General features: G+C 49.6%; 1 protein-coding gene across 10 annotated transcripts in view; it reads left to right on the forward strand.

The window, feature by feature from the left end:
- HECTD1 (HECT domain E3 ubiquitin protein ligase 1) overlaps positions 1-20,004 on the forward strand; it is a 56,597-nt gene that overhangs the window by 10,346 nt on the left and 26,247 nt on the right. For 5 of the 10 annotated variants that reach the window (XM_075613170.1, XM_075613177.1, XM_075613175.1 and 2 more), the window contains exons 2-14: positions 1,533-1,790; positions 9,006-9,240; positions 9,901-10,128; positions 10,379-10,660; positions 10,956-11,226; positions 11,814-11,890; positions 11,976-12,074; positions 14,216-14,330; positions 16,008-16,182; positions 16,666-16,804; positions 17,406-17,588; positions 17,968-18,190; positions 19,377-19,640. In XM_075613170.1, the coding sequence (XP_075469285.1) occupies positions 1,651-1,790; positions 9,006-9,240; positions 9,901-10,128; positions 10,379-10,660; positions 10,956-11,226; positions 11,814-11,890; positions 11,976-12,074; positions 14,216-14,330; positions 16,008-16,182; positions 16,666-16,804; positions 17,406-17,588; positions 17,968-18,190; positions 19,377-19,640 (2,431 nt within the window). In that variant the 5' untranslated portion in view covers positions 1,533-1,650. The remainder of the gene's footprint in view (positions 1-1,532; positions 1,791-9,005; positions 9,241-9,900; positions 10,129-10,378; positions 10,661-10,955; positions 11,227-11,813; positions 11,891-11,975; positions 12,075-14,215; positions 14,331-16,007; positions 16,183-16,665; positions 16,805-17,405; positions 17,589-17,967; positions 18,191-19,376; positions 19,641-20,004) is intronic. The other 5 variants (XM_075613171.1, XM_075613174.1, XM_075613179.1 and 2 more) reach the window with 1 other exon arrangement.

Here is a 20,004-nt window from a genome sequence, read left to right on the forward strand (position 1 = left end):
ATCTCTGTGGGTGCTTTGCAGTAAGGGCAGTTGAAAAGAATTGGCCTTGCCATAGGGGTGTAACATAAATGTATTCACTCTGCCAATGTCAGGAAGTAAAGACAGTGGGTACTGCTTGTGACACAGGGATAGGGGTCAGGCTAAACTAACTGTCAGCAGGGACAGGGGGGAATGGGAAAAGCCCATTAACTTGGAGGACTGGAGATGTTGTCAGGGCAACCAGGGGTGTGACAGACTGGAAGGAAAAGGGGCAACATAATGTATCCATTCCATCTGCACTGGGAGTGAAACTGCAAGGAAAGTAACCTCCAAATACAGCTAGCAGGCAGAACTGCCAAGTAAAGGGGGGGGGGGGGGGGTGAAACAGAGAAGGCTGAAATGGGTATTTCTGTTCCATGACAATCTGTGTTGATAGAACTGTGGATTTCTTGTGTGTACTTGTGAGTGCTAATTTATACCCCAAAAATGTATGTTTAGGGGTTTTATGGGAATGTTGAAATGGCTGCCTTTTCCCACTCCTAAGAAATAATTTTAGTTTCCAAGGATAATAAAAATGGCAGAACTTGCACTCGCCGGTTTGGGATAAAGCAAAATCAACCGGTGCTATAATCCTGTGTCCATATCCAGGGCGCATGTAATCACAATAACTGGTTGGATTATTACTCGGTATTAAAGAAAAGGACACAGAAGGGAGAAAAACACACTCCTGTGTCCTCTTTGGTATCAATTGGATTTCTTCTTTAATGTACAGAAAAATACATTACGCCTGAAGAAGGGGCCCGGAAACATTCATCATTGTGCTGGGGGTAACAGTGTCTGCAGGCTAATCCCTCTTTATGTTTGTATTTTTCTGTACATTAAAGAAGAGATGTAGTTGATACAGTACCAAAAGGGCCCCGGAAAGTGTATCTTTCTCTATTCTTTATCCAACCAGGTATTTTAGGATTTCCAAGGATACATTACAAACGCAATGCAAGAGCTGCCTTTCTCCACGTACCTCCGTGGCTTTATAATATAATAGAATCTTGTTCCAAGACATTAGGTGTGCGCCCATTTTGTGGAGAGGTGCTACAGCGTGAGCAATAAGAACTACGCTCCTCTCATCCTTCTTGTGCCCTCTGCTAGGAGCTTGTTGCCAGCCTCACTTTCTCTGCTCATGTCCACTCAGCCTTTGTTTTGCACCTGCTCCTCTGCTGTTCCCCTCCTGTGCAACTTTACCTCCATTCCCCCGCCCCTCCGACCTCCTCACATTCCTGCTGCTGCCCTGTATACATCCCCTCTGTGGTTGCATACAGCCAGTGGGTCAGGCCTGCAGCAGACATGAGAAAGTGTTCCTGGTGATAGGGGTTAAAGGTGAGCTGTGCAGGCTGGACACCAGGCTGCGTGTGGAGTTCAGCACACATGTAATCGGCTTACTCCCTGGGGCTCACACTTTACAGGCGCCTGTCTGTTCCTCCGGCCAGGCTCGGCCAGGCTGGGATTAACCTTCTTTATCTGCATTAATAAACCATGGCCTCCTTCTCTCCCTGCAGGTGAGGGCCCCCATCAAAAGGAGCGAGCACTCGTGTAAAGGAAGAAGCCGGCTGCACAGACTCTCCCCTCCGGCGCGTGGTCCCAGCGGCCGGGCACTGCCCCACGCGCGGAGGCGTCATGGCGGACGTAGATCCGGACACGCTGCTGGAATGGCTGCAGATGGGGCAGGGAGACGAGCGGGACATGCAACTCATTGCCCTGGAGCAGCTCTGCATGCTGCTACTCATGTCTGATAACGTGGACCGCTGCTTCGAAACGTGAGTGACCCCATCACCCAGGCATTCTCTCCCCTCTTCGTCACACCCAGCAGAGATTGCGTTGTGCTAGAGCTTGGAGGCTCAGGAAATGTGAGGAAGTACTTGTGGAACAGCTTCCCTGCAGAGGTGGTACAGGCTAGTACATAAGGGATCCCAAACTGCATGGGATAATCACAAAGGGATCATAAATATAAAAAGCCAATCATTACATCGGGCTGAGGTGTCTCAGCGGGTGAGAAAATGGGCAGACGAAGTGGGTGAAGGGCTTCTTATCTGCGTTTACTTTCTGCTCTGCTTCTCGGGCGATGGTTGCGTCCTGTTCCTTCAGTTTGCTTTAGACGCAGACTTGGCTAGCCCAGAGAACAGCATTGTTTGTTTTGGGGTGATGGGTTCAAATCCAATGTAAGCCAATGCGTTTTTCTGTTTGTGGCAGCAACGGCGTGTATAAATTCAATTGGGGTTTTCTTCAGGGCTCTCTAACTTTGTGCGTGTGAGTCCTTGGATACCAGTCGGTGTTTCACATGGGAGGGGCTTCTTTTGTGGGAAAACGTAGGTAACTTCTTGCCCGGTTCTAGGAGTGGAAGGTTAGAAACGTGTTAATATCCTGCTACTTGCACACACAGATCTTGGGGTTCATGGAAATAATAGGTACTTCTCTGGCTCCTAAAGGGGTTTCCCTCCATGTGTTTGTACCGAAGAAACACTGTTGGTTAATTTTAATTACAGCTGCTGAATCGCTGACCCATCCCAATTCCCTTTAACCCCTGTTTTTAGCACCAGAAAATCCTTTCTCGTGTTGGCACTGTGGGTTAGGGGTATGGGGCAGACCGCTTTGGGTAGTTTGGGGCTGGTTACAGTGCGTTTTGTCCGAGCCCTGGCTTCCGGATCCGTGCTGAGCGTGGCTTCATAGAGCAGCATGATCATGTTTGTGGTGGGGAAGCCTGGAACAGTGAACAATGTTATTGCAGACATTATGGTCAAATAAGGAACACGTGACCCACCAAGTTTGCCCACTGTCCTGCCCACTGTCCTGCCTGCTGTAAGAGATTCAGAAAACCCTTCATCTTTAGGATCCCCACCTTTTTTATATTAATACATTTGAAAGGGTAATTCAATATAGTACTATGCGGACGTTCAGGCCTCTTTATTGTCTGAAAATCCCCACTGACTGATGCATCATAGTATATAAGATGAGGCCCTTGAAGCTGCTGCAATGTGTTGCTTTTCCCTGTGTCAGGGAAGGGGTTAATAGCCTGGATGTTATGGTTCCTTTGGCACATCGGAGCATGTGACCGAGAGAGGGAAGGGTGCGGGATGAGGCGTCCCTGTTTGCAGCACATGTGAGAGGAGCAAACAGGCCCAGGAATTCTTTAACGTCAGCTGGTCCTGACTCACAGGGTGAGAAATCTGCTGCTGTCCGCGTGGGAGAGGGGAGTCCCCCTGCCGGAGGGAGAGGACAGAGGAATGGACTGGTCACACAGCCTCCCTCCAGCATGATCAGTAGGCCGAAATAGCACACTGGCATCCTAGACACAGCTGCTGCTCTGTGATACCTTTAAAGCAGCCCCCTCCCTGCATTTTTATTTATCTATTTGTAAGCTCACCTGGTGGTCTCCCCTCTCCCCCCAACATCCGGGGATTATCCCGGGTTGTGAGCAAAATGGACACAAAATGGATGCCTGATCAGGGCTCGCTCCAGTAACCAATAGAAAGTTGCAATGTCTTGCGAATAGGTGGGGGGGATACCTCCCTGGAGGATGAGCTTGGCGTGGCCCCCCTGCATTTTGGGGGGGGGGGGCGGTGATTGCATTAAAGCAGACCAAGCAAGGGGTCTCATGTCTGTCTTTGGCTGTGTTTATAGTACTGGCTACAGCGACGCTACCCGTGACGTCGCCGTAGCAAAAGTTGCACACTGGTGTGCGATATCGCTGGCGGCAAGGGGCCATGTGATCTGGCTGCTGCCAGTCACGTGGTGCGGCTGTCTCTGGAAATGTAATTCTTTTGACTACAGCGCTTTTTGTGCGCTGTGACGTCACACGTGGCGGTCGCTACAGACTAGATTACGTTGCTTTGCGGGCTGCACGCAGTCGCTATAGCCAGTACTATAAACGCAGCCTTCTGCGTACTGTCAGGTTCAGATCTGAATGTTGTTACTTTTATAGAATTCAAAAGCACACACCAAGCGCACCGAGGCTTAATATACACTCTAAAATAAATAAATCCAATGAAATATACCAAATAGGTGTACTAAGGATTTTTATTAAAAAAGGTCTGGACTCAGACCACAGTCAAACACACGCGGTTCCAACACCGCTAAAATGACACTGTATGCTCACTAAATATGAACACATAGAACATACCATATACAAAAACATATATATCTGTCAGACTTCTGGAGAAGCACCTAATCATAATAGAATATAGGATCTCCTGACAAAGCACGTTGTTGCGAAACGCGTTGAGGTCACGTGGAGCCACTTCAGCGCTTAGTGATTGCCTGGGGCTGCATGTACCAGGAAGTGTTGACAGTGGTTTGGTCTGCGTGGCTGGTGTGGTCCGGACGCTAACGCGCCTGCAAGTGGCTCAAGCTTACCCTTTCTGGTCAGTACTGCCTCCCCCTTTCAGCTTGTTCATCCGTTTAGCGGGGGCTTTCTATATGATTAGGTGCTTCTCCAAGTCTGACGGGTTTTGGGACTTGAGTCTGGTATATATGTTTTTGTATATGGTATGTTCTATGTGTTCATATTTAGTAAGCACACAGTGTCATTTTAGCGGTGTTGGAACCGCGTGTGTTGTTTGACCTGTGGTCTGAGTCCAGACCTTTTTTAATAAAAATCATTAGTACACCTTGTCACGGTAACTTTATGACAAACTATAATATACACCAAAATACCTGGGTTGAACGGAACATGACTAGATATGATAAAATAGCATTTATTCCTTGAAAAAGGTGAACACACGAGATATACAAATAACAGACAAAATATGCACTTACTTAGAATTGGAATGACGAAACAATCAGAAATCTTGATTAGCAGTTCATACAGCAATCTCAGGATGACACACAGACAATGAGTATAGGCTGAGCCTCATTTATATACCATCTCAGGCCTATCTCTTAACCCTGGGGCGCCTAGCTGGCTAGTGAAGTAGACTCTCCCTTATCTGCAAGTGTGAACTATGACACTTACAGACCACTCAGCCCCTTTGTTCTTCCGCCCTAGTGTATGCAATCAGAGCGGTCAACCTTTGATCAGAGGTCTTATGCTAGACAACTCGTCTGCCCTCCTGACCTATTAACATAGCAGATGGGGTCTGCGTTCTCATACCAGATCCAAAATACTATTCACAGCTTAATATCTTCACACATTAATATAATCGGTTCCGTTGGGCCCAGTGGGCCGATACTTGCCAGCTTTTCTTGCCGGAACTGTATCTCCATTGTGGCCAAGTCTCAGCCCTCTGCGACCCCCAGAACCGGAGATACACAAATGCAAGTAAAAACACTTTTAAAATACAGGATTCTTCCCTTTAAAAATGAATCTCTGCCTTTCACTCTTTCCCCATTGAAATCAACGGGTTCCGCCACTATAGGCTTTTAATGGCGCGGCTCCGCCGTTGCAGTCAATGGGGTTCCCCGCCATAGACTTCCAATGGGGAGACGCCGCCATTGAAGTCTATGGAAAAACCAAAACTCTTTACATTTGCCCACACTCCGTCTGGTTGTTCGGAGAGGGCTGGGAATGGCCATGCATTCATGCCGGAACCTTGGCTACATGCCACCCAAATCCCAGCCCTCTGGTCCTTCCAGAACCGGAGATATGGACTTACACTTTTCACAATTTCGGACTTAGCCGTTTCAACGCCACGTGGCTTTTCCCCGTTGGAATCAATGGCCGGCGCCGCCATAGACAATGCATGGGCGCACTCCGCCATTGGATTCAATGGGACCTCCGCTCCGCCATTAAAGTCAATGGCGCGACCCTCTTTCTCCGCTCGACCCTTTACGGGGGTCCCTCATTCCCGGACCCGATGGGGGTCGTGTGTGGGGGTTCCTAGGGGCTAGGGGCAAAAATAATTTTATTCCCAGGTGCCCTAGAACCTAAGATTCCCACGCCAATTGTCATTGAACTTGAACCAAGTGATAAAGCTCTTTTCAAAGACATTGTATCCGCTTTTGCGGTCTGCGATTTGGATGGCTGCCAACCTGTTCCTGGAGATCGGCGTCGAGGAATCCCCATTGAAGTCAATGGCCCCATTGACTTACCATGGGAAACCGCCGCTCCTCCTCTCGGACGCCACCTGCTGGTCGTCGCTGGAAAACAGGTCCAAAACCGCTACTTCTGCCATTGGAATGCATGGAGCTCCAATGGTGACTTATGGGACTCTGCAAAATGGTGCCTGAAAAGGCGGGAACATGGAACAAAGAGCTATAACCACTACGTTAACCGTAACCCTTTACCTCCCGCATCAATCCCAGTGTATGTGTTGGTGCAAACACTGGAACAGAAACAATACATTTTTACAGGGGAATATACATTAGGATGCTGAAGCAAGGTAAAAACACATTACTGGACCACAGTCCAGTTAACCCCTTGCTTCCCAGGTGAGAGAAGGGGGTGGCCAAATGGGGTGTAACCCCTTTAATCCCGGGCCAAACCCCCTCTCCCATGACACACCTATTTGGTATATTTCATTTGGATTTATTTATTTTAGAGTGTATATTAATCCTTGGTGTGTGCTTTTGTTTTCTGTCTCTGGGGTCTTCCATCGGGAGACCTCATTTAGGAGCTTCTGGGGAGGGGCTTCTACACGCCCAGCTGCAGAAGGATTTTTTTAATTTTAAGAAGATCTGCAGCCCGAGCGCGCAACTTTTGATGTATCTGATTGTTACTTTCATATCTAATATCAGAAACGTCCTTGTCCCCACAGGCTGATCTGCCAACTCCCCGCTCTCTCTGTAAACGAATCGTACTTTAATATCATTGAAAATGAAACGTTTAACTGCCATAAACCATGTGATATTAAAAGGGAAGCAGAGGACTGAACTCTTTGTTTGGTAGCAGTCTGGCCATGGCAACAAGTTAAAGGCTGCCTGTTAAATGAAGAAATCATGACCATGATTATGTATTGAGCTTCAACTAATAGGAAGTTTTTGCTGTTGAAATTATTATAAAGTTTAATTCAGCCTCTTAAGGTGCTCTCCTTGTTAGTAATTCTTTTTCAGTACATTTTTGTGTCTTTTTTGCCTTAAAATGTTTCCACATTCCATATATATTGCTCAAGATTTGACACTTGACACGTGCGCTAAAGGTCAAAACTGTATCTAAGTGGGCCTTTCAGCAGTGAAGGAGTTAATTTAATCTGCTTGTGCACACCCGCCTAACGGGAAAATAACCTGAGCATTGTGCCCATAAAGTAATCCTCGATCAGAAGAAGAAAAAAACGCTCTCCCTGTGTTTGTACCTAATCAATAGAGCTGGGATCGATAGACCTGATCCGTTGGGCCGCTGGTATTAATGTACTTTAAAGAAATGTAACACACACACACACACACACACACGTTTACATCCTATTTAATTGTTGTTCATTCAGCAATACTAAACTGCAGCAGTGTTAGATGGTCGAGTGCTTTCCATGTACAGCAGTTTCAGGGGTACTTCTCCGGTTAACCTCCTCTGTCCAATGTTAATGGAAAATGTGTATTTTTGGCCTCTCCAGACGTGTTGTTTATGACGCTTATCAGAAGAGCCGTTGCAGGTATAAACACTTATTGGGTGTGCAGTGAAATCACTCGGCCGTAGCAGAAATGCTTTTAAGTGGGTTAACTCTGTTCTGATATTGCTTCCTCTGTGTAATTAAGTGTTACAAAAGGACTAGATCGGAACGAAAGTCACTGATGGGGGTCTTCTATTTAAGCTGCGCTTGCATGTCTGTGTCTTACTGCTTGCCCGCGTCCTCTGCTCTCTGCCTGCCCATGTCCCCCCTCGCTCTCTGCCTACCCGCGCCCTCTGCTCTCTGCCTACCCGCGCCCTCTGCTCTGCCTGCCTGTGTCCCCCCTCGCCCTCTGCCTGCCCGCGTTCTCTGCTCTCTGCCTGCCCGTGTCCCCCCCACACCCTCTGCCTGCCCGCGTCCTCTGTTCTCTGCCTGCCCGTGTCCCCCTCCACACCCTCTGCCTGCCCGCGTCCTCTGTTCTCTGCCTGCCCGTGTCCCCCTCCACACCCTCTGCCTGCCCGCGTCCTCTGTTCTCTGCCTGCCCGTGTCCCCCCCGTGCCCTCTGCCTGCCCGCGTTCTCTGCTCTCTGCGTGCCCGTGTCCCCCCCACACCCTCTGCCTGCCCGCGTCCTCTGTTCTCTGCCTGCCCGTGTCCCCCTCCACACCCTCTGCCTGCCCGCGTCCTCTGTTCTCTGCCTGCCCGTGTCCCCCTCCACACCCTCTGCCTGCCCGTGTCCTCTGTTCTCTGCCTGCCCGTGTCCCCCCCGTGCCCTCTGCCTGCCTGCATCCCCCCCACACCCTCTGCCTGCCCGCGTCCTCTGCTGTCTGCCTGCCCGTGTCCCCCCCACACCCTCTGCCTGCCCGCGTCCTCTGCTCTCTGCCTGCCCGTGTCCCGCCTGCCCGCGTCCTCTGCTCTCTGCCGGCCCGTGCCCCCCCCACACCCTCTGCCTGCCCGCGTTCTCTGCTCTCTGCCTGCCCGTGTCCCCCGTGCCCTCTGCCTGCCCGCGCCCTCTGGTCTCTGCCTGCCCTTGTCTGCCTGCCTGTGGCCCTCTGCTCTCTGCCTGCCCGCATCCCTCTGCCTGCCCGCGTCCCCCGGCGCTCTCTGCCTGCCCACGTCCTGTGCTCTCTGCCTGCCCGTGCCCCCCCCCCACACCCTCTGCCTGCCTGCGTTTTCTGCTTTCTGCCTGCCCGTGCCCCCCCACACCCTCTGCCTGCCCGCGTCCTATGCTCTCTGCCTGTCCACGCCCTATGCTCTCTGCCTGCCCGTGTCCCCCCGCGCTCTCTGCCTGTCCGCGCCCTCTGCCTGCCCACGTGCCCCCCCGCGTGCTCTGCGCCTGCCCGTCCGTGGCTTGCGCTCCCTGTGCGAGTTCCCCACACAGCGCACTGCTGGCTTTGTACAGCGGGTCCTCACTCTCGGCCCCTTCGCTCAGTTGATGTATTATTTTCCCATGTTCCTTTCCTGCCGCACACTTACCATCTCCTCCCTCTGCTCTGACATCAGGTGCCCCCCTCGCACTTTCCTGCCCGCACTGTGTAAGATATTCCTGGATGAGAGTGCCCCTGACAACGTGCTGGAGGTCACTGCTCGTGCCATCACCTATTACCTGGACGTGTCGGCAGAGTGCACCAGGCGCATAGTGGGGGTGGAAGGAGCCATCAAAGCGCTGTGCAACCGGCTGGTGGTGGTGGAACTAAACAACCGGACCAGCCGGGATCTGGCAGAGCAGTGTGTGAAGGTGAGAGCGGCATTTAAGGGGGCACCATCTGGAGTTAGGAGGCAAGTCAGTGTCTCCTAACTCCCCTGCCAGGTGACGGCAAAGCATTACTGTGCAGGGGTTAATATGGCAGGGACTTGGGGGTAACGCTCCTACAGAGGTGCAGTGGCTGTATTGGGATGATGGGTTCTTTGTGGGTGGGAGATCCTTCAAACCGGCGGCCCCCTCTGCGACCCTGAAAACGAATGTTTCTTTTGTCTGGTAACACTGGATTTTGGCGTATAAGCCCAAAACAGAACAATTCACCATCAGTACTGAGGGCTGACTAAGTGTGATTACAAAAACATATTCCTGATTGTGAGACTCCTACCAAGGTTTGCTTTACATGGAAATGTTACGTTCCAATAATAATAATAACACATGTATACGTTGTTGGAATGGTGTCTCTCCGCTACGTTTAACCTATAAAACATGGTGGTTATTGGCCAAGTTTACTCCTAGGAGGGACTGAGCGTATTAATGCCTTGCTAGCTAATGTAGCTCCCCGTGCGTGTGAGGGGAGCAGAGGGGGGTGTAGTCGTTCTTCTGGGGTCAGGAGTGTAGGGCAGTTGGAAAGTTTCCTGGCATGCATTGGGCTCTTAGTTTTTCGAGGTTCTCACCGCAGTCCCCCCCTCCCTCCAGGTGCTGGAACTGATCTGCACGCGTGAGTCGGGGGCCGTGTTTGAGGCTGGGGGCCTAAACTGCGTGCTGACCTTCATCCGGGACAGCGGTCACCTTGTGCACAAGGACACCTTGCACTCTGCCATGGCCGTGGTGTCCCGGCTCTGCGGCAAGATGGAGCCGCAGGACGCCTCGCTAGAGACATGCGTGGAGTCTCTGTCCAGCCTGCTGAAGCACGAGGACCACCAGGTGGGGACAGGAGGGCTCTGTGTCCGTGGCGGTAGAAGGGACATTGGGTTTGTCACTGGGGTACGAGGGACACGGTGTAGAGTCACAGGGGCTTGAGGGAGGGACGGGGTCGGTTGCAGTTTAATGGGGGAGACTGGTTAGTGTCACTGTTGGGGAGGGGGGTGGTGATCCTCCGCATGACAGTGGGCACACAGAGCGCGGGGCTTGTCCCCTCACACTGCCTCTAAGCCCCTCCCCTCTCTCCCTGTAGGTGTCTGACGGAGCCCTGCGCTGCTTCGCTTCACTCGCTGACCGCTTTACCCGGCGGGGGGTTGACCCGGCCCCTCTGGCACAGCACGGCCTCACAGAGGAGCTACTTTCCCGCATGGCAGCCGCAGGGGGTTCCGCCTCGGGGCCATCTTCTGCCTGCAAAACGGGGCGGGGCACAAGCGGTGGCCCTTCCACCTCTGGAGACTCCAAAATCAGCAACCAGGTCTCCACCATCGTCAGCCTGCTGTCCACACTGTGCCGCGGTTCACCCGTTGTTACACACGTATGTACTGATAACACAATGTACATATTAGACCCGCGAGCGCCCCATTGCATGGTGACTACGTCATGCCCAAGGGAAGCGACCTGTGTTCCAACGGAGCGATGTGGAAGGAGGACTCTTCCGTGTCAGAATTGAGGTCCGCCACGGTCACACAACTGCGCGGTGCCGGAGGAGTCATGGCACTCTGGTGCCGTGGCCCCTCTGGCATTCAAAGGGTTAATGACGCAGTGCCATTTAGGGAAGGCACAAGTTTAAATCTGGGTGATTAATGGTGTGTTCCTCTGTCGCTGCGCAGGACTTGCTGCGCGCGGAGCTCCTGGACTCCATGGAGAGCGCTCTGCAGGGGGACGAGCGATGTGTGTTGGACACCATGCGACTGGTGGACCTGCTCCTGGTGCTGCTGTTCGAGGGTCGCAAGGCTCTACCCAAATCCAGCGCCGGCTCCACGGGGCGCATCCCTGGGCTGCGGCGCCTGGACAGCTCTGGGGAGCGCTCCCACCGGCAGCTCATAGATTGCATCCGCAGCAAGGACACGGACGCACTGATAGACGCCATCGACACGGGAGGTGAGTACAGGGGAGAGAGAATGGGCGGGAGAAGCTGGCGCAGGGGGGAGGCAGGAGGCTGCCTTGACTTGACTTCTAGGGGGCTGAGCATTGTGCCTGACTGTGCGAAGACTCAACTGAGCACAAGTTCCTTCTATCAGTGACCTGCGCCACGTGCTGACATTTTCTGTATGTGCAATCCTATTGTGGATGAGCGGTTTAGTTTACCATATTACTCCTGTGGCTGGAGGGACAGATTTGCTCTGCTATAAGTCATCTATCCCTGTCACCGTGCTAGGGACATATTGTGATGTATTATAGACTTCTGTCACCTTGCAGTGGGAGCATGAGACAGGAAGAGTGCTGTTGCCACAAGTTCTGTGACACTCTGTGTGGATGGAGCCAGACTTGAGTGTACATAGGTCCTTTGTGTCAGTGTCAACCTGCAGTGAAAGAGACTGACTGGGAGGACCATAACTTCCTTGGTCTCATCTTCCCCCGGTAGTTAGAGGGACAGTCCTGGTAGATAATAGGTGTTGCATCAGAATATCAGCTGTTTGGGCTCTAACATTAGGACTGACCGATCAGACTTGCCTTGATCTCTCTAGCATTCGAAGTGAATTTCATGGATGACGTTGGGCAGACGCTTCTGAACTGGGCCTCTGCGTTTGGCACACAAGAAATGGTGAGCAACTAATCTAGGAGACGAACGCTGGGGAGGGAGGTTTGGGAGAGTTCAGCCTGTGACTCCGGTGTGCCTCTCGTCACAGGTGGAGTTCTTGTGTGAGCGAGGTGCGGACGTGAACAGGGGTCAGAGGTCATCGTCCTTGCATTACGCCGCTTGCTTTGGAAGACCTCAGGTGGCAAAGGTAGGGGTCATAACAGTCACACACACACACAGTCACTTGGGATCAGAACAAACTGGGTCAGGTCCGTGACAAGGCCCAGCCTTCTAAAGCACCGCAGGACATACATTGGGCATCTTAAATCTTCATTATACATCTGCCCTCCCAGTTGACACATTAACCCCTTTGCTGCTGAAGGGGCCTGCAGAGGTTGGCATGCAGAGCGTCGTGTCAGAAATGTGCTGCCAGGATTCCACCCCAGAGGCGGCTGCAGGATGATTTCTAAAGCGCATATTATTGTAGTTAGAATTGGTCCTGCTATAAAGGTCACAGGATACAGTAACTGAATTTCAGGTGCTTTACAAAATCAATTGCAATATAAACCTGAGAAGAGGATTTTGTAATGTACACGCACAATTACAGCTTTATTAGTATATAAATATACAAAGGTTAAAAACAACGTGATTGATATAAACACCAGTGTTACATAGTTACATAGTAGATGAGGTTGAAAAAAGACAGACATAGGTCCATCAAGTTCAACCTACGCTAAATTTAGACAACAGATACTTTATCCGATATCTATACTTACTCATGGGTGGGTTCATAAAGACGTGTATTCTGTTGGTGATATTGCCTTCCTTCTAATATAACTGTGTGTGTGTGTGTGTGTGTGTGTGTGTATAATATAATATAAATATGTGTGTGTGATCGAAGTGTGTGTGTGTGTGTGTGTGTATAATAGAAATAGGTGTGTGTGTGTAATATGATATAAATAGGTGTGTATATAATATAAATAGGTGTGTGTGTGTAATATAAATAATAGGTGTGTGTGTGTATAATATAAATAGGTGTGTGTGTATATGATCGAAATAGATGTGTGTATATATAAAATATAAATGTGTGTGTGTGCATAATATCAATAGGTGTGTGTGTGTATATTATCGAAATAGGCGTGCGTGTCTGTATAATATAAATAGGTGTGTGTGTGTGTGCATATAATATAATTAGGTGTGTGTGTGTAATATAATATAAATAGGTGTGTGTGTATATATAATATAAATAGGTTGTGTGTGTGTGTGTGTGTGTGTGTAATATAATATAAATAGGTGTGTGTGTATATAATATAAATAGGTGTGTGTGTGTGTGGTATAATATATGTGTGTGTGTGTGTGTGTGTGTGTGTGTGTAAGTAATATAATATAAATAGTTGTGTGTATAATATAAATGTGTGTGCGTGTGTAATATAAATGTGTGTGTAATAGAACATAAATGTGTGGTTGTGTATAATATAAATGTGTGTGTGTGTGTAATATAATATAAATAGGTGTGTGTATATAATATAAATAGGTGTGTGTGTGTGTGTGTGGTATAATATACGTGTGTGTGTGTAATATAATATAAATAGGTGTGTATAATATAAATCTATGTGTGTGTGTGTGTGTAATAGGTGTGTGTGTAATATAACATAAGTGTGTGTGTGTGTGTATATAATATAAATAGGTGTGTGTGTGTGTGTGTGTGTGTGTATATAATATAAATAGGTGTGTGTGTGTGTGTGTGTATAATATAAATAGGTGTGTGTGTGTGTGGTATAATATACATAGGTGCGTGTGTATAATTAGGTGTGTGTGTGTGTGTGTGTGTGTGTGTGTGTGTGTGTGTGTGTGGTATAATATACATGGGTGCATGTGTATAATTAGGTGTGTGTGTGTGTGTATATAATATAAATAGGTGTGTGTGTGTGTGGTATAATATACATAGGTGCATGTGTATAATTAGGTGTGTGTGTGTGTGTGTGGTATAATATACATAGGTGCATGTGTATAATTAGGTGTGTGTGTGTGTGTGGTATAATATACATAGGTGCATGTGTATAATTAGGTGTGTGTGTGTATATAATATAAATAGGTGTGTGTGTATAATATAAATAGGTGTGTGTATATAATATAATTAGGTGTGTGTGGTATAATATACATAGGTGCATGTGTATAATTAGGTGTGTGTGTGTGTGTGTGTGTGTGTGTGTGTGTGTGTGTAATGTGCGTATGTAGAGAGGAGGAGAGTTGCTTTGCTCCTCACACGGTGAGTGGGGTGTTTATATATTAGCAGAGGAATCTCCGGTCACTCCCCTCTCCCTCCCTCTCTCACACTGTCGCTTGCAGACGCTCCTGCGTCACGGGGCAAACCCAGACCTGCGAGATGAGGATGGGAAGACGCCCTTGGACAAGGCTCGGGAGCGTGGTCACAGCGAGGTGGTGGCCATCCTGCAGTCCCCAGGTCTGTACTGCGCACTATTTGTAGCGGCTTCAAAATTACGTTTCTATTTGGAACGGTCTTTTCATCTTGGAATATTGTAGCTAAAGTGAATTTAATAACTCCAATAACTGCAAACTTTGGAATAACTTTGCCTTCTGCCCTCGTGATCCTGACGTAACTCGGAATAAGAGCAGTACAATTGTATATTCAATGTCATGTCACTTGTTTTTCTGAAAGAATGTTAGGCAATGTTGAATATTTCCAAGTTGTAGCACAGTTTTGGTCCCGGAGTGTAGAAGTAACATGGGATTTGTACATAGGTAAAATGAGTACAGAAGCCACGTGAGAAGGGTTAGAAAGCACTGGGCCTATAATTGCCCAAAGTTTGAAATAGACATTAAAACTGTTCTTGAGCCTTAACAAATCATATCCAGACTGCTCGCACGTATCATCTCTGAGTGCTTTCACTTTATATTGAGGTCAGTTTGAGGCTGACTGTGGCTCAGTGGGGTTGCACCTTTTCTACCTCCACAATCCCAAGCTCTCGATCTCTACAACTCTGCCCAACAAAGAACCAGGACACCCCCCGCTGATCTCAGTGTCTGGTTAACATGCCGCGCTTGTGGCAGGACACCCCCCGCTGATCTCAGTGTCTGGGTAACATGCCGCGCTTGTGGCAGGACACCCCCCGCTGATCTCAGTGTCTGGGTAACATGCCACGCTTGTGGCAGGACACCCCCCGCTGATCTCAGTGTCTGGGTAACATGCCACGCTTGTGGCAGGACACCCCTTGCTGATCTCAGTGTCTGGTTAACATGCCGCGCTTGTGGCAGGACACCCCCCGCTGATCCCAGTGTCTGGGTAACATGCCGCGCTTGTGGCAGGACACCCCCAGCTGATCTCAGTGTCTGGGTAACATGCCGCGCTTGTGGCAGGACACCCCCAGCTGATCTCAGTGTGTGGGTAACATGCCGCGCTTGTGGCAGGACACCCCCCGCTGATCCCAGTGTCTGGTTAACATGCCGCGCTTGTGGCAGGACACCCCCCGCTGATCTCAGTGTCTGGGTAACATGCCACGCTTGTGGCAGGACACCCCCCGCTGATCTCAGTGTGTGGGTAACATGCCACGCTTGTGGCCGGACACCCCCCGCTGATCTCGGTGTCTGGGTAACATGCCACGCTTGTGGCAGGACACCCCCCGCTGATCCCGGTGTCTGGGTAACATGCCGCGCTTGTGGCAGGACACCCCCCGCTGATCCCAGTGTCTGGTTAACATGCCGCGCTTGTGGCAGGACACCCCCCGCTGATCCCAGTGTCTGGTTAACATGCCGCGCTTGTGCCAGGACACCCCCCGCTGATCTCAGTGTCTGGGTAACATGCCGCGCTTGTGGCAGGACACCCCACGCTGATCCCAGTGTCTGGGTAACATGCCGCGCTTGTGGCAGGACACCCCCCGCTGATCTCAGTGTCTGGGTAACATGCCGCGCTTGTGGCAGGACACCCCCCGCTGATCTCAGTGTCTGGGTAACATGCCGCGCTTGTGGCAGGACACCCCCCGCTGATCTCAGTGTCTGGGTAACATGCCGCGCTTGTGGCAGGACACCCCTCGCTGATCTCAGTGTCTGGGTAACATGCCGCGCTTGTGGCAGGACACCCCCCGCTGATCTCAGTCTGGTTAGCAATTCGCGTTTTTTTCAGGGGACTGGATGTGCCCAGTGAACAAAGGAGATGAAAAGAAGAAGAAAGACTCCAACCGGGAGGAGGACGAATGCAATGAGCCCAAGGGGGACCCAGAAATGGCCCCAATCTACTTGAAGAGGCTGCTACCTGTGTTTGCACAGACTTTTCAGCAAACCATGCTGCCCTCGATAAGGTACTGTCTGCCTGAATGAGCGAGAGACACTACCACAGATGTACCCTGAGCCTGTGTCTTCTTTCCCTCTCGTATATCCCTTTCATAGGCCCCTCTATATGTCCTACATGTTGTGATAGACACATTTACGGCCACAGGGAAGAGCTATTTGAATGGAGTTGATGGCTTCTCCAGCGCAGGAAGTCCCTCTTTCTCTCTTACCGTCTGCCCCCCCCTCTCTCCCTCTTACCGTCTGTTCGCCCTCTCTCCCTCTTACCGTCTGCTAGCCCTCTCGCCTTCTCTCCCTCCCTCTCTCAATCTCCATTTTTCTTTTGCGTTTTCCTCTTTAACCTGTTCTTGTTTTCGCTCTTCCTTTCTCACTTTTTTGCTCCTCTGAGCAGCATGTTGGGACTAGATGGAGGTTGAGCCTCTGTGCTGTCCAGCTGTCGCCTGAGTGGGGTTAGCTGTTTGGGTATGATGGTTTGTTTCCCGTTGGTGTTGCAGGAAGGCCAGCCTGGCTCTCATCCGGAAGATGATCCACTTCTGTTCAGAGGCGTTGCTGAAGGAGGTGTGCGACTCCGACGCCGGCCACAATCTGCCCACTGTCCTCGTAGAGATAACTGCCACTGTGCTGGACCAGGAGGTGAGTGCATAGGGCGGGGAGAGCCAGGCGAGAGAGAGGAGCATGCATGGAACCAGTGGCAATAAATCATGAATCCTGGCACATGTAATCTCTACAGACTTTGGAAGATGTGGCACTGTGAGTTGCAAATTAAACTCTCATGAAAAGGACCGCTTTAGCCAGCGCTCGCTTTTATATCAGTGGGACATATACTGTCTGAACTGGTTTAAACGGTCGCGGTCACGCTTTACCTGGTAGAATGAGTTGAGGGTTTTTAAATCTTTTTAATGTAAAACCCAGTGCTGGCTGAGGTGCTGTCCCTTTAATCTGAACTATATTTAAATGGTGTAATACAGGGGTGTGCAGCTCCAGTCCTCAAGGGCCACCAACAAGCCAGATATTAGGAATATCCCTGCTTCAGCACAGGTGGCCACTGATTGAGCCACCTGTGCTGGAGCAGGGATATCCTGAAAACCTGACCTTTTGGTGGCTTTTGAGGACTGCTTTTAGATGGTTATTGTTGCAGTGCGTGAATGTGCATGTTTGAACGTGGTATGTTTAGGTACACATGCCACACGTCTTGCGTACCCCATGACCTGACTGCTCTCTGTCCCCTCTGCAGGACGATGACGATGGTCACCTATTGGCCCTGCAGATCATTAGGGATTTGGTGGACAAAGGGGACGATCTCTTCCTGGACCAGCTGGCCCGGCTTGGGGTCATCAGCAAGGTGTCTACTCTCGCTGGGCCTACATCGGACGATGAGAACGAAGAAGATCCCAAGCCAGAGAAGGTGAGCCAAGAGGTGTGTCCATGCTGCCCCATTGCTGCGTCCTCACAAGGGACAGAGTGCTGCTAATTGTAGGGCCCCCAGCTACTGATCTTCCCGTAGAATTAATTTGGGCCTGTCGTTCTCACCCCTTGTTCTTTTCGGTATAACCCGCTGTAATTCTTTTTTATATATGTTAACTTTGTGCATTCTCCTGCCTGCTGAATTCTGGGTTACTCCTAAGAATAGTTGGGGGTGGGGGGGTGTCGAGTACAGAAGATAACGCTGTACTGATTGTGGGCTTTCGGGAGTGAGGGGATTTAGACGTGCACTTACAGAGCGTGCCCAGTGCTCTCAGCAGGGCCGTTTTTGGAAGGGCAGAGATTTGGGTGACTCCTGGTACCTTTCCCTTCAGGACGATGAGCCACAGGAAGATGCCAAGGAGCTGCAGCAGGGCAGACCCTACCACTGGCGGGATTGGTCAGTGATCCGTGGCAGGGACTGTTTGTACATTTGGAGTGACGCAGCCGCCCTGGAGCTCTCCAACGGGAGCAATGGCTGGTTCCGCTTCATCCTGGACGGGAAGCTCGCAACGATGTATTCGAGTGGGAGCCCTGAGGGAGGCTCAGACAGCTCCGGTAAGCTTGGGAGCCGAGGTGCCAGCTTGCATTCCCACTGCAGGGTGACACAGAGAAGACCTATTGCCCATCAATTTATATCTATCAATTAGTTGCATAGTTCTAAGTCTGATTGAAGCTCTTATTAACCTGTACATTACCAGGAAAAGCACTCTGTATTAGATTTGTCACAATCATACTGCAAGCAAGCAAGTTCCCCTGAGAGATTGTAGGGTGGCTCCTCCTCCCTAGTTTGAAGCTCACCCCTCCCACTTTCAAATGGTTAAAAGCTCACTGCATTGCATCTCTCACTCTCAGGGGAACTTGCTTGCTTGCAGTATGATTGTGACAAATCTAATACAGAGTGCTTTTCCTGGTAATGTACAGGTTAATAAGAGCTTCAATCAGACTTAGAACTATGCAACTAATTTTGACAGATTTATTATAAATCATTCTTCCCGGTAATGTACAGGTTATTAAGAATTTATATTAATGTTAGGACCCTTGAGATGTGGTCTGCCGTGTAGTGGCTCAGGGGCTTACAACACTTTGGCCAAAGAGTTAAACAAAAATATCATTTTATTCAAAAGATATAGATATAGATTATATATATATATATATATATATATATATATATATATATATATATATATATATATATATATATATATATATATATATATATATATATATATATATATACTCTGTACCATGTATAAGTTTCATTGCATGTAGCACTGAGATCTGTCTGTTTCATGTTCTATCTCTGGTTTTAAATATATATTGCCATGCTCAGTAGCTCTCCTCTGTGACACTTATACGCTTATATATGTTGTGGTTATTTTGGGGGTTCAATATGAGCTTGTAGGTGTCCTATATGTTTTACATGGGAGTATTGTTTCAAGTCTGTCCCTCCTGCAGAGTGACACAGACCAAGGGACCTCTAGTCAGTTGAATCTGTCCCTAGTGACATAGAAGGGACCTCTGATCCGCTAGATCTGTCCCTTCGTTGCCGGGTCAGTGCAGTCACACAGAAGAAACATTTAACCCCTCTTGCTGGTGTTTCAAAGGGGAATCGTAATTGTGTGCTGCTATTCCCTTTTGCACCCTGGAAGCAGCTCTGTTGCACAGATTTATACCATTCCCGTTGTCTGTAATCTGTTTCAATGCCACAGTTCCCTAATCTTCCTCTCCATCTCGCACACAGAAAGCAGAAGCGAGTTCCTGGAGAAACTACAGCGGGCTCGCAGCCAGGTCAAACCATCCACCTCCAGCCAGCCTGTCCTGTCCAGCCCGGGGACAGGCAAGCTGACAGTGGGCAACTGGTCCCTCACCTGCCTGAAAGACGGCGAAATGGCTATCCACAACTCGGATGGGCAGCAGGCCACCATACTGAAGGAGGACCTGCCGGGTTTCGTTTTCGAGTCAAACAGGGGCACCAAGCACTCCTTCACTGCAGAGACCTCGCTGGGTGGGTGCATGTGGGCTCTGGTGTGGGGGCAGGACACGTACCACTCTTAAACTGAATACTCTGCGCACAGAACAGGAAATTCTGACACCGTTTATCACCTGGGGGTTATTACAGTGCCCCGTACCAGGAGTTCTAGGTGCAATCCCGCATAATCGTACAAAAACATCTTGTGAACAATTTAACAATCTTATTGGCTTCTAATGGAACAGGGATAAAAGCAAAGATATGGCTTCTTTTGTTTCTCTGGAATGAATTTCCAATTGCATTACTTTAAAACTGCAGTTGAAGCTGCTGTTTAAATATATATATTTATATATTCCCCCCCATTCAATATGTGCATCAATACAATCTGCACACTGCCAAG

Source organism: Ascaphus truei, chromosome 9 (assembly GCF_040206685.1).
Source record: "Ascaphus truei isolate aAscTru1 chromosome 9, aAscTru1.hap1, whole genome shotgun sequence".
Lineage (NCBI taxonomy): Eukaryota > Metazoa > Chordata > Amphibia > Anura > Ascaphidae > Ascaphus > Ascaphus truei.